Below are 13,920 nucleotides of genomic sequence, written 5' to 3'. Positions count from 1 at the left end.
GGAAACACTTACCTTCAGGAGGGAAACCCAAAGCCCACACACATTCTCAAGGCTGATTAATCAGCACTGAGGAAACAATGAGAAAAACACCATTTTCTTTTCTGCAGCTTGCTGATTCCTCCTTTTGGACTTTCTAGTTACATCTTTGATAAGATACAGTTAATTGGTCAGGCAGCCTAAGTATTGCCTTTGATAATGTGCAGAGATCTACTGGTGAAAATAAATACATTTGTTCTTCCAGTCACCAGAAATTAGTGAAGCAATACTTGTTTAATTATAAAACATATGTGTGCTTTGTTAGTTTCCATCTGTCTGCTCACTGATTTGCAATTAAATGACCAGAAGAAAAAGATATGTCCTATGGCAATTCAGGGGAAATGATTCATCTCTAATGTTTCTGGGTCGTGTATGTATATGCAGCAGCCTGTGTGCGAGCAGTCCAGGAGAGAGGGGGAAGCAGCGGGAGAGGGAGGGAAGATACCCTTATGGATAAAGGGTATTGGGAACAGTGAAAGTCCTCTTGCTTTAATTCAAACATGTTTAGTTGTCGTGAATCCAGATGTCGACTGAGACTCATTTGTTGTAACTCATCTTCCTCTTTCAAGAAACTGGGGAGCCAAATAGAGCAAGAAATACTAACAGGGAACGGAAATGGGATTTCAGAAAAGGAGGCTGGTGTGGTCAGAGTGAAAAGAATGAAAATCTGGTCCACCTAAATGCTCTAAATAGTAAAACTTAGTTTTTACCGCTTTTCCCTTCTTCCTTCTCTTCTGTGGTCAGAATGAAAAGAAAACCAAAGAATTAGTTGGCGATGGAAGTTGAATTGTTATTGTACGTCACAAATTTTTCCTTTGCATGAAAAATATTGGGCCTTATCTATTGGCCCCTTCTTCTATCCTTGCCCCAGTTCAGTTTTAATAACTCTAAGGGAGTAATGCAGCAGTGTGTCAGGCCTGTTACCCATCTTAAAATGAGAGACCCAGAAGGGCAAGAATAGTTTTAGTTTAGTATTAAAAAAAAAAAAAGGGGGGGAATTGGTGAACTCGAACTACTCGTGCCCTCTTCATAAATAGTTCAAGAGGTTCACAAAACCTTTTGCCGGGTAAGGTATTCCCATCCCTAATAAAGATGTACAGTGTGACTCCGTGTAGCTATGTAGATGGGCACTACATTGCCTTCTCCTCTACTCTCTTTCATCTGTTGTTCCTTCTTGTCTTTCGGTAAAAGCCGTGGCTGGAAGGAGAGACTTTCATGGCCCTTGTAATTGCGGACCCAGATGACACGGCTATATCTAGAGCATGGGAAGGGAGCCGCTTGACGTTTCATCTTCATGACGACTGACAAGGAGAAGAGAGCCAGCCTTCCGCAGTATTTTTAGTTTGATGTTCTGGGCTGTTTTATTGATCATCAGCCACGTCCGTCACTGTGTATAACGATAACCGCTTCAGAGGCGGAAGAGAGGAGATTGAATAAGGCCTTCAGGCCTGTCGGCTTCTTGCTGATGGATCTGTCAATAGTTGCTGCTCCCCCGTCCCCTTGCTGCTGTGAGCGTCTCCAGCGTCCCTGCGCAGTGACAGCAGCAGGGGAAGGGCATGGCAAGCGCCTGATTCTCCACTGAATTAGTGCTTTCTGGTGTAGAAGATTTCCTCTACAGAAAGGGGCAGTGGGGTATAAGAAGATTTGTGAAGAGGGGGAGAGAGAGAGAAAAAGGAAAATACATGCGTTAGGTGTTTTCAGTGCTGGATTCTTTCCCTCCCCTCCCCTCTGCTTTCCCCAGACTTCTCTTATCGACTTTATTCACTCCTGGCAGCACCGCAGAGGTGCAGAGCTTTCCTTAAGTCGATAGCACGGGTCCACGTTGGCCCAGAGTTGTGCCTTCTCGCGGCTGCTCTGCTCTGCGTCACAGCCTCTGCTTCCTCTCCGTAGCGGGGACTGCACAGACAGCTATACTGCAAAACAGACAAATAAACCGTAGCTTGGCATTTTCATTAGCAGTCTTAACAAGAAAGTCAGAGACTGAACAAAGAGCCGCAGACTGGGCATTCATTTAGTCTTTTGCCCTTAGAGTAAATTTCAAATTGATGATCTAAAATGAAAGGCGCTATTTCCTGTTTGTAACATCCTCGGCCGTTACTAGCTACGTGAATGCTCTTGATTAAACATCGTGATAAATCAGTATTAAAAAGCGTGACCTTGAAGCCTCCAAAAGTTTGCATTATTTCTTTCTACAGTTCTGCAGGCAACTCTTCCAAGCGCTAACATAATGTTTTATTGCTAGTATTGCCAGTGATGTTAACAAAGGAGCATTCCCAGTCATGCGAATAGGCACATTTCTATCACATCACATAGTGGAAAGAGTGCTTAGGATGTAAAGAACAATTTCTTCTAGTCTGAAAACAACTGTGTATTTATGCCTCAGTCCCAGAATTCTCCCAAGATAACTTTTTATCTGAAAAGTACACTTTTTTTGAAATTTTCAGAAAGTGCTTTTAAGTCTTTGACAGCTGAATTTTGGTTGTTTCATTTGTCCTTTCTGTCTTGTTTTTACAGATGATGATTTTTTTCATGAACTTCCGGAAACTTTTCCATCGGATCCTCCAGAGCCATTGCCTCACTTCCTCATTGAGCCCGAAGAAGCTTACATTGTGAAGAACAAGCCCGTGAATCTGTACTGCAAAGCGAGCCCTGCCACGCAGATCTACTTCAAATGCAACAGCGAATGGGTCCATCAGAAGGACCATGTGGTGGATGAGAGAGTAGATGAAACCTCTGGTGAGTTTGCATTATATCTTGGGAGGGATGAGAGGGAGAATGTTAAAATGTAGTCATATCAAGCTCACCTTTGTAATCTGGCAACTATTCGTAGGACAGCTACTATCTTTACCCTTAATACAGGTGTGAATTCTGTGCTTGGAACTGTCGAACATTAGCTGTCATAGCACAGAGGTGATGTCTGCATTCATGTCAGCTACTAAAACATGATTATAGAGGATCCTGCTCAGTTTGAACCAAAATCATATTGCAGAAACATAAAACCAAGCACAAACAAGAGAGAACTGCTTGGCCAAGTCAACTCCTTGTTCAGCAATCCTGTGTCACAAATGCACAGGGATGGTGCTTGTATCGTAGTCACAGAGGACAAAAACCATTCCCACCAAAGTGCTGACAAACATTTGGGTTATTCTTAGAATGGTGTTTTCCTGGGGAGATTTGGAAAAAGAGGAGAAGTTTAATCAGCTTGCAGCAAGAAAGAAGGAGAAAGCACGTGGGGGCACAGCCTAGAACAGGGTATTGATTCAGAGCAAGCAACTGCCGATTGCTCCCTTATACTCCTCCTCCTGCTCCACAGAGTCCGTATGAAGGATAACTGTCTTAGGTTAGCAAGGAATAGAAGAAAAAAAGCCAGGAATCCATCCTTTCTCAATCAGTATCAGAAATCCCACTGACATTCATGGAAGACGAATAGGACCTTCATAGTACTGAAAAAAAGGGGGTTAAAAACTTGAGCTGTAGACAAGTCTGTGTCAAAGGTATGATTGCTCCACTTTGGGAAGACTAGTAATCAATAGAGTTTGTGACATGCAAGCAGAGAAGTGGGACTTAGTGCTGTCTTGAGGGCTGTGAAAAATAACTGGATATCAAGCAAGAAGGTAACTTTCATTTGGGAATTACATCGCCACTTGGTCTAATTACTTAGAAAAATAACTCCACCAGATGTCTTGGAAGTCTCCTGTGAACTGGGTTTTATTTGTTTCAGCTCATTTATTTGCACAGAGATCAAAAGCCCAAGCTTTTAACAGTGCTTTGGTGCTCTCAGCTTGAGAAAAAGAAGGTGGGTGTAGGTAGGTAAGGCTGTAGAAAGGAAAATATGTATTAAACTTTGAGCCTGTTTATTTTGTTGGTAAGAACAGGCTAGTCCATCAGGCTGACTGCAGCAAAATGACTAAAAAGAGAAAATCTGGTTACTTAGCACATCTATTTTTTTCATCTGTGGGAGTCCACCGGAATGAATATGGACAAGCAGGAGAGCAGCTATCACTGTGTTAATTCTTTAAGCTTTTATTAACATCAGCATTCAGAAACTGAGTTATGCCTTCTGTACAGTATAGCCAAAGGCAACTTAGAAAATGAAGGGTCTGATTCTCCTGAGTGACCCTAGAGGAAATAAAAAAGAATTTCCATTGAACTCAGCAGTTCTGTGTCGAAACAGGTGAGGGAAGAATAAGATTCAAAATTGTTGTTTTCAGGCTTTTGCTTCTTTGTGAGAAGAGAGATTAGCATTTCATGTAAACAATGAAAAAAGTAGGCTTAGCTTTCTTATTACAGCAGCAGCAATTTAAGACCTTTAGGAAACCAGTTGTGAATCATGTGCCCCCAAAATAACACCCTGACAGCAAGTTATTGTCCATCTTGGTTGACCCAGTTAAAAGACAGAACCACTGAATTAAGCACTGCTCTTCTATGAAAAGAAAATGGTTGAAAATGCTACATACTTGTAAAGTAACCTGACTTAACTACTAGAAATCCTACACAGGATTAATATATAGCCTAATATTGATATGTAAGGTACAACTGGTATGAACATGCCAGGTTAGATGAAAGATGGAAAAAAAACCCATATGTTAATTCCCCAAAATGTAATTACAACGAGACAAAAGAAAGACTGTCTGAAAACACCTAAGATTAATACATTTTATAAGCTTCTGTGAAGGAGGAAATTTACACCATTATGGAAAATATCAAATCAGTAAAAAGTTGGAGTCAAAATATAAGCAATAGGTTCATAGCTGGGTTCTCATGTTAACACTCTTTTCTGGAGCATAGCTTATAGATCTCAGAAAAACATGGAAACACTGTTGTGGTCACTGTAGTTTTTGTTACAGGTGCAAAATTCATTGCAATGCAAACTATTTTTTTTTCTAAATCCCATTCTAGAAGAACTTCATGATGCCATAAAACAAATTGCAGCAGAAAATGTAGAAGCCCAGTCTTGAAAAGAGATCCATCTGAATATATTAGAGGACAAATGTTTTGAATAATAAACAGCAGCAATTACATCTAAACAAAACCCATCTCCAATTAGAGATTAACTTAATCTCCTGGACTTCCAGGAGGGGAAGGGAGGGTATGCCAAAAGCTGTGCACATCAGATTATTAGCATAAGAGCCACAAAAACAGTCACACTAATAGCTTGTTAAAATGAAGCTGTCAGTATCTAAATTTGTCGGTCCACCTCGTGATTGCCAAAAAGCGGGTGAATGCATTTCATGAGTGCAATGTTTCTCCATCTTGCCATAAGTAGACTAAGAATCTGTGGCTGAAGACACACAGTGTAGTATAGACATGGGTGAGCAATGTGTTGAAGGCAGCACTGAAATAATGCCTTCTTCAAAGCTATGGAAGCTCAGCAAAATGTGTCCGCTGGAGCTGGAGAAAAAGCTGCATGAGACAGTGGCCTCGGGGAGTCACAGTGGGAGGCAGGTTTTACACGTATGAGATCGTCAGCTTGGCGGCTTGCACCAGTCCAGCTGGCAGAGGGCTTCGACTCCACCGCTTCTGAGGCTATTTTGCTTTCCTTCGCTATTTTTGGTTGCCTGGCGCAGCAGAGCTACCCTAGGGCACACCTGCAGTGGCTGAGCTGCGCAGAGGGCAGCGTGAGAGTGGCAGCCCCTGCCGAAACTGCTGCCAGCTTTGGGCTTGCAGTCGAATGTTGTTTGCTAGAAGTCACTCTGTGCCCTTGGAGCAGTCACGTAGCACAGCACTGCGAAGAGTAAGCCCCATGTTTGGCCCTGAGCAGTAACCCTGGCTCAAAGAGAGCCTAGCTACACAGTATTTCTGCTGGGCCAGTTGTGCAAACCAGGCTACTGAAAACTGGGCACGTTCTTCCCCAGCGATGGTTTTTCCATGCTGGAGGTCCATTCAGGGACGAAGAGGAGCTAGTCATCGGCTGCTGTTTCTGCAGCAGACTTTCTCGCTCGGGTCCTCAGGTAGAAAAGCAAAGGAAAGGAAAACAAGACAAATAGATAGAAAAATGTATGGGAGGAAAAAAGTAAAAGACCAACTACGCGTTTTTTTCTACAGCACCAGTTGTAGGGAAAGAGAGAGGACTAAAATGCAGATGTGATGCTAGAGGTACATCATCTTGGGAAGGGAAATGATGCACGAAAGAGAAATAGGTTTTGGCCTGCAAAGGATTATATGTTCATGGACTCTGAGCCTGTGGAAACACTGGCCATCAATGAAATCTGTGTAGAAATAATTAATTCCTCTTATAAGGCAAATTTATTACTGTCACTGCTAAAACCGGAGATGATGGCACAGCAGTAGAAGTGGCACAGGAGACAGAATGAGAGTGCAACCTTACTGTCATTCGAGAGAGCTGCTAGATAGAAATATTGAATCTATTAAGAAGGTTAATTTTAAGAGGGGCAAAAACCCAAATATTTGTATATTTTTCCTATATAAAAATATATATGCATAGATAGATAAATACATTTTTTTCTTTGTAACACAGAGAAAGCATGGTTACAAAACAAGGGTTCTAGGTATATGCTCGTTTGCACTATGGGCTATTTTTAAACAGCAGGTAAAGCATTGTCGTACAGTACATGCACAGAGACTCTGTGGGAGTTGTTGCCTTCTGGTCGGAGAGGATGAGAACAGTAACGGTGACAGGGTGTTCTGGTACCACTTTGTTTAATTAAATTAGCCTGAAAAGAGAGTCTTTCAAAAATTCCAAGGATGGCGCTTGAGAAACCAGAAGCTCTGTCTAGAAGGTCGTTAAAGTCTGGTTTTTAATCTTCAGACTCATTGGAATTTTTCTTCTTTATGAAAAAGTTAAGTATTTTCATGAAGAAGTCCAAATGGGTGCTTTGAAAATCTTTAGTGCACATCTTTGGCAGCTTCATTTCCTAGGTATGCGAAGTACAAGGCAGGGCATGGTCTTTTTTATGTTTTTACTGAAATATTTTCCCATTAACATGGAAAAATATATGTAAAGAATATGAACACTGGTTTTAAAAAGCAAAGATGAAAGTTGTTTTGAGGGAACACATTTGATTTTATGACTGCCTGTCATAAAAGATAACTGCACAGAAAGTAAAAGGAGCCCTGCAGAACTGATGCTTTTTGGACCAAGTAAATTCCATTGCCACAGAGCAGGAAGCTTAAGAGCATCAATAATTATTAGAGCAATTTGTGCACATTTTCCAAATTACTGTGTCTCTGAAAATGACTGTGGCAAAAGGTTTTATTTTGCGTATGTACTTTTTATGGAGAAATATTTTCACAGGAAAAAAAGCATTTCTGCAGTGGTGGTAGAGTTGCAGACATACAGAAAACAGTCTTGCACCCTGTACATCTGTGCGCAGAAGGATTTAATGCTGCTAAATAGAAACCAACTTTGCAGTGATACATGACAGAAAAATCAGGACTACAGGGACCTTGTTTTTTCTTTTCCATTTGAATATGCATTGTAATAGTTTCTCCATGACTATTAAGGTGAAATGATCTATAGGCCCCTTCTTGCCCTCTGCAATGCTAGTGACATGTTCTTCTTCTCTCTCACCTTCAGGCAAGGAGAAAACATTTGGAACTACTTTAAGTGCTAATTTAATAGACATATTGGGCAATTCAGCCAGCGTTATTGTTTGTCTACCCTTTTCTGTCGTCTTTTGCTCGGATGTATAGGGAGAGGAGGGCTCAGGGATTTACTTACGACCTCCTTGCCGTTCCCAGATAGCAACAAGGTAGAATAAGGACTCCTGAGCCTTGCCCGAGGGTCCAGCCAACGCAAAATGAATGTTGTCCTTTCTTTACATAACTGTTAATGTGATCCCAGGGCTTACCCCCCACCACTATCTTTTCCCATTAATAAAGTATTTTCAGATGACTTGCAGATTCAGTGAAAGGAGACTGAGCTTTTGCCGTCTGGTCAGCATTGATCTGGCAAATAGAAAGCTGTTACCTTAAGCAACGATTCTGGCAGCCTGTCAGGGGAGTCGGTATCCAGCCAGCTAAATCTTTAATAGCTCACGCTCTCGACAGAAGATCAAAGATTGACGGCTAGCCCTGTGCCTTTAGAGCTGCTCTTACAGGCCACGGTGGCCAAGGCGGTGTGGGGAAACTTTCACAGCGGCTGCCTGTGCTGTTCTGGCAGCATTTCTAGAGAGAAAAAATCACTTTTAGCACACGGTATTCTATCACTTTTCTTTTTTTGTATGTGTGTGTACAAACATCTCAAGGAAGCTGTTTATTTTGATGTTCCTGACAACATTTTGGAAGGCTGTGTTGCCCTAATAACAAAAGCTCCATCAATTTATTTAACCGTTACCATACTTTATTTAAGCTGGGACATGCAGCAAAGAATATCATATGCCTACTTGTTTTGAGCGGTTGCGCTTCTTCATTTTAGTATTTTTTTAATAAATAGGAAAAACTGTTGTTACTTATAAAATACAGGACTTATTTGAACACCAGTGGGGAAATACTTATTTTGGAAGCCCAAATACAGAATTTGGGAAGTGCCCCCATATGCGCAGCTCTGCCAGAAGACTGCAGATGGTACCATTTTACTTGTTTTCCGTGACCCACAGATGTGCCTTCCCTTATTGCTGTTTTCCCTCACTGCACATCATCTTCCCTTAACTTCTTTTTCCCTCGTCTTGGCCTGCTGTAGCCTCCTAATTCTCTTTATTATTTTTCAAGAGTCTGCAAGACAGGAAAAAAGGCTATTTTTTCCAGACAAATGTGGCCAGTTTCCCCTATTAACTTCACTAAGGAGATGACAAGTGGTGCTAAGTGCTGCAGTTTTACTTCAGCCTGCAATATTTTGACTCTCTGGGGGAGAATACCTTGGGGTTATGTTAGTAAGGGTAGCCGCATATCATAAATAAGGATTGTTTTCATTCCACTGTTGTCACAAGTCATTTTATTTTTCATTTATCATTGGATCAAATTCATTGTAAGAACCAAGCACCCTGATTCAAAATAATTATTTCTGAGCAACATATTGCCGGGTTTTAGCTGTGCTCCTTCAATACTCTCCCCTAATCCAACTCTTTTCAAGGAAATTTTAAAATGTGTCTGTGTATCTTTTCCCAGATGTTCCTATTAGTAGTTTTGAGCTGTGGGTTAGGATTTGTACTACAGTTCATTTTCTGCAGTAGTTCAAAGTGTGCCCCCTCTTTGGAAGGATAAGTGGAACATGCTTGTGTGTGCGGTCTGAAAGGCTGCGGCTAGGGACGAAAGGAGCAGACAACTCCATTTCTCCAAAGACCTGGAACTCTCCAGGGAAATACAGGGTGTTTCCTTACATAAAAATATGTGAACAAACCCACATTTTTTTCCTATTTGACATTTAGGTTGCTGGTATTTTAGATGTCACGCAGGCTGCCTTCTCGCCCAGTGTGCCTCACAAACACCTCTCCCGGGTATCCGCACCCATCACCATTACAAGAAACACTCTCGCTTCTCGAATTTTGGTGGTCTTCAGCAGATCCAAATCAAGGACCAACAGCAAAGCTGCTGCAGACATTTTTTACTAGAAGAAGTAGTTTCCTCTCTTATTTTGAAAAATTAGTATATTCTGATAGAGAGCTGTTTTGGAAATGTCAAAATTCACGCACACACTCACCCCCCCTTGGAGGTCACCATTATCTGGAATATAAATTCAAAATGATGGTTATTTTTGTAGAAATAAGTGGAAAAAGGCACTAACGCTGACCTACGGAAGGAAACTAGATTCTGCCTCAAGAAACTTAAAAATGTATTCATATACCTAAAATGAGAACGTTGGGCCAGATATTTCTTTCTTGAGGAAAAAAGTCTTAGAGGCAGAGCAGAACCATCACCCCAAACCTGGGAAGATTGCGTTCTTGGGTAGCAGCCTGGAGAAGACTCAGGCGGCGCAGAGGGAGCTCCCCCACCTGTAGATCCTGCTCCCGCTCTTCCTGTGAGTAATGACGGGGCCATGGAAAGGGTCCTTTGCCTGTTCCCAACTTTCTGTGTGTAGATCACCATGCAACTTTCTGCAGGCCACTCCACTTCTCTGTTACTTGCCTCTGCTAAGTGTTTTGGGACCAACAGATAAAAGCTTTAGGGTATTTATTCATTTCTTATTGCAGCATTAACTTGCTATCTGCAGCTGTTCTCCTAATTGTCCTGAAGGTTTCCTGTAGGCTTTTAGGAGAGCAAGTCTGAGAGAGGAAATAAAGTTATTCAAAATAATAGAAAGAGGAATATGGATGCTTATTGCATTCATCTGAACCATTTGAGGATAGCTGTTTGAATATTTCCAGCCTATACTTTATCTCCTCTCAAGTTTTTTTCCTTCATGAAGTCCTTTGTTACAGACTCGTAATCCCATTAATCCCTTTAGATTCCCAAAGGGCATCTTCAGACACCAGTCTGCTCACCACGGCTCCAAACTAGCCGTAGCTTTGCACAGCGCTGCTTCATTTTTCCATCCTTTGCAGCAATAAAGCCTTTTTGCGAGAGACCTGGACCTCCCGTGGCGATGGTACCTGAAGGGCCAAGAAATTTCAACGCTGTTTGGGACGGGAAGCGAGTCCCCCCCATTTCAATCCCCATCCTGCTTCTACTGGCCTAAATGGAAAATAACCCTGAAAAAAGGAGGGCAGAGCCGAGGCCCTGTGTACTGCGAAACAAAACTGCCACACTCATTCGCACCCTGGCAATGCAAGGGCAGGAACACTTGTATCTTCTAAATATAGGTTTTTCAATGAATTAAATAGGAAAATGAGTAGGAGTGGTAGGTCTGTAGTTTCTTTATGAAAATCCCTGAAAATTTGGGGGGAAATGGAAGGTCCCAATGACATCTTGCTTCTTGCTTGCTGAGAACAAGTTATAGTCTGATGCAGTCACTAAAAATGCAGTGTAAGGCCATCAGGGTTTTGATGACTGTGCAAGACAAGTAAATGTTGTCCAGTTGACTCCCATGGTATTTCTATAAACTCACCTGAATAGTATCTTCTGCTTTTTCCTCATCAGCTCATTAGACAGTGAAATCGTTCTATGAAGAGAGGTAGGAGCAATCCTATTGCTTAAATTAGTTTTTAAACTAGAGCAGAAATGACGCTCTTTTTAAAAAAAAAAAAAAAAAAAAAGACATATGTGGGACAACAGTTTCACATAGATCAGACTCAGTGAGGACTTTTTTTTTAAGCAGATACAGGGTACGCAATCACTGCCAAAGTGTACGGAAAAGGCAGGTAGTTGTCATGTACGAGTCTGACCCACACAGCATCTAATTTTATGCTGCCTTTAGGGGTTCACCTCCTCTATTCATTTTGTCCTTCCCATTTGTTTCTGATCCCTACATAAGTGAGCAATGTAGGCACCGACATTATTGACATTTACCTGTAAGGTTATGTACATCTCTTTTTCATCAGGTTTTGAAGGGACGTCTTTCATGAGTCCTCATAACTTCTTGTTCCTCTTCCTATTTTGATTGTGCGAGTGGAAAGGGCATCTTTTGTCAGGCTCTTCTGTGCCATGTCGCTTCTTCACCCTTTAGGCCCTCGGCGCCTCCTCTATTGTCTGCTCCCAGATTTTGATTTTAGAGAGCGTCTCGGTTGGCTGATTGCTGCTTTTGGCCTCCCAGGGGTAACGATGCTGCTGTAACGAGTACTGACATAGCACCGCGCGCTTTTTGGGGGTGTTGCCGTTCGCATCTCTGGAGGGAAGGAAGAATTGTCAGGCCGTAAGAATAACGATATACAGAAAGTGGATCAGGTTTTCTTTTGGATTTGGTCTTAATCCTTTGGTTCTTTAACTAAAGTGGAAACCAGTATTGAAATCATTTGAGTAAAAAGGAGTACAAAGGGAAAAAAAACGAGGCAAGCAAAATTACAAAGAAAGTTTTGACAGTGTTCACTTGCATAGTGAAAAGGGCCTTTTTTCATGTCAAAGGCGTATGGATGTGTGGAGCGACTTGCCGGCGTCCCCAGTGGCTCGCGGTAGCTGGTGGGGGTTGTGAGCTGTGAGCTGCGCTCCGTCCGGAGCCGGGCACACGCAGCGTGACCGCTGTGACCACCGCGCTGGCTTTTCACGCTCCTTGCTGTGATAATTCTTTTATTTGTGACAAACTCGGGAAAACCTCGTGGCGTTCGGGAGCTGGTGTTTTGACTGTTGCCCTAGCGCAGAGTGGAAAACAGGCTGCCTGCGGGAGCAGACAGCGAACTCCCAGAGCTGCGGCTCTGTCTGGTGGAAGTCACTGCGCTTGGCAGAGCGCTCGACAGAGCCCCTCTGAAAGCAGCTGCTTGCCTGTGGGTTTGGTTTGGTTTTTACATTTTTTCAAGGTACGCAGGTCGGCTGTGAAATGCCATGCCTGCCATGCAAACCAGCGGCGACAGAGAAGGGCCGGGGTTCTGCGCTGCTCCCCCAGCCTGCGGCTGCAGCGCGCGAGGGCTGGGAGAAGGGCCGCGGGGGCCGAGCGAGCCTCCCTAGTGACCCCTTGTGCCTCGTCGCGCCCGTCCTCCCTCCCACGACAGCGGCACCAGCCGCCCGCTGTGTCGCTGCCCCGCGTCCCTGGCAGTACGGCGTTTTCGCGTTGCTTCTGCTTCGCAAAAGCAGCCTGAGTGGGTGGGGTCCTTATTGGGGGGTATCTGTATTTATATACATATGTATAGGTCAGTAACTTAAGAAAACAAACCTGTGTGTATTATTTAAAAAAAAAAAGCATAAACCCATTTATTGTTAATTTCTCACCCCCCCCCCCACACACACACCGTGCGGGGCAAAGGGAATGTAAACACGCTGCTCAAAATTCAGATGTTCTCCGTCAGCTCCACAGATGTTTGAAGTTCAATAGATTTCTTTTTTTTCCATAATTTCCTCGCCTTCTTCTAGCGAAGTGCTAAACAGCCATTATTCCTTTTTGCCTGCACATTGAGATTCATCTGTAGGCTCTAAACAGCCTCAAAAGTGCTTCAATTTTGCATGAGCGCTAAGCTGGGGACTGGGAAGCATTACCCACTGCTGAAGGCCCAGATCATTCGAAAGAGCATGTAAATCCTCTGAACCAGAAATAAAAAGTGCACAGATTTTCTTTGTGAAGTCTCATCTGCAGCTTTATGTAAAACATGAACCTCTGGCAGGGCTTTTTTTTCCCTGGCCCTTAAAAAAAGAAATCTTTTCCCAGCCACACGTGCCACAACCAAACTGGGCTTTGACCCAAAAGCCGGGGCGACGGATCGCTCGGAGTCGTGCCGCCCGGTCTGACGACCTCCCGTCTCCGGGCTCCCGGGGAGCGGCTGCGGGGCAGCCCAGGGTGGCTGAGGCATCAGGCAGGGCTGCTGCGCCGGCCGAGCTGGCCTGCCCTGCGCTGGCTTCTGCTCCCAGACCTCGGCCCGTGCTAGCGCGGAAATGGCGATGCCGGTGGCTGAACGGGGGTGTAGGCTTGCAGGGAGGTTTCTTGAGTCCTGCCATGCTGGAGCGTGAGTATTGCTTTTGTACGAGGAAAAGGGAGAGAAAGAAACCAGCAGCAATAAACCCACATTGTTACAAGTGGAAGAGAACATGTATTTTGGAGCAATTTGCACGTATTAAAAAAGAAAAAAAATGCAGCGAACCAGAAAATAGCCTCCGTTTAAAAAAAGAAAGAAAGGCTTTGTTTTGCCTTTGTCTCTGAACGGTTTATAGGGTGCGAGTGAGCAAGCCCAGGTTGATTTAAGGTATTAAACAGCGCTAGTTCAAGGCTACGTAAAGCAGCCGGCTGCCTAGGATGCGGTGAGGAGGTAGCAGAGGGGCCATTTACCCCCCGAGGGGACCAGCCCACGGGGTCCAACCCCGTCTCCTACACATGGGAGTGTGTAGATGGGTTAAAAATAGTAGGGGACCTAGTATTTTAGCTTAGCTCACTAACTCTAAGCTGGCAATTAGCTGCCGTAGCTAGGTGAT

The 13,920-nt window shown here is 43.4% G+C and overlaps 1 protein-coding gene across 3 annotated transcripts in view; it reads left to right on the top strand.

The window, feature by feature from the left end:
* Positions 1-13,920, top strand: part of UNC5C (unc-5 netrin receptor C) — a 260,117-nt gene that overhangs the window by 159,133 nt on the left and 87,064 nt on the right. For all 3 annotated transcript variants that reach the window (XM_026102442.2, XM_026102441.2, XM_064510505.1), the window contains exon 2: positions 2,551-2,772. In XM_026102442.2, coding sequence (XP_025958227.2) covers positions 2,551-2,772 — 222 coding nt within the window. The remainder of the gene's footprint in view (positions 1-2,550; positions 2,773-13,920) is intronic.

Source organism: Dromaius novaehollandiae, chromosome 4 (assembly GCF_036370855.1).
Source record: "Dromaius novaehollandiae isolate bDroNov1 chromosome 4, bDroNov1.hap1, whole genome shotgun sequence".
Lineage (NCBI taxonomy): Eukaryota > Metazoa > Chordata > Aves > Casuariiformes > Dromaiidae > Dromaius > Dromaius novaehollandiae.
The sequence above is the reverse complement of the archived record's forward strand: the minus strand, read 5'-3'. Positions and strand labels throughout refer to the sequence as shown.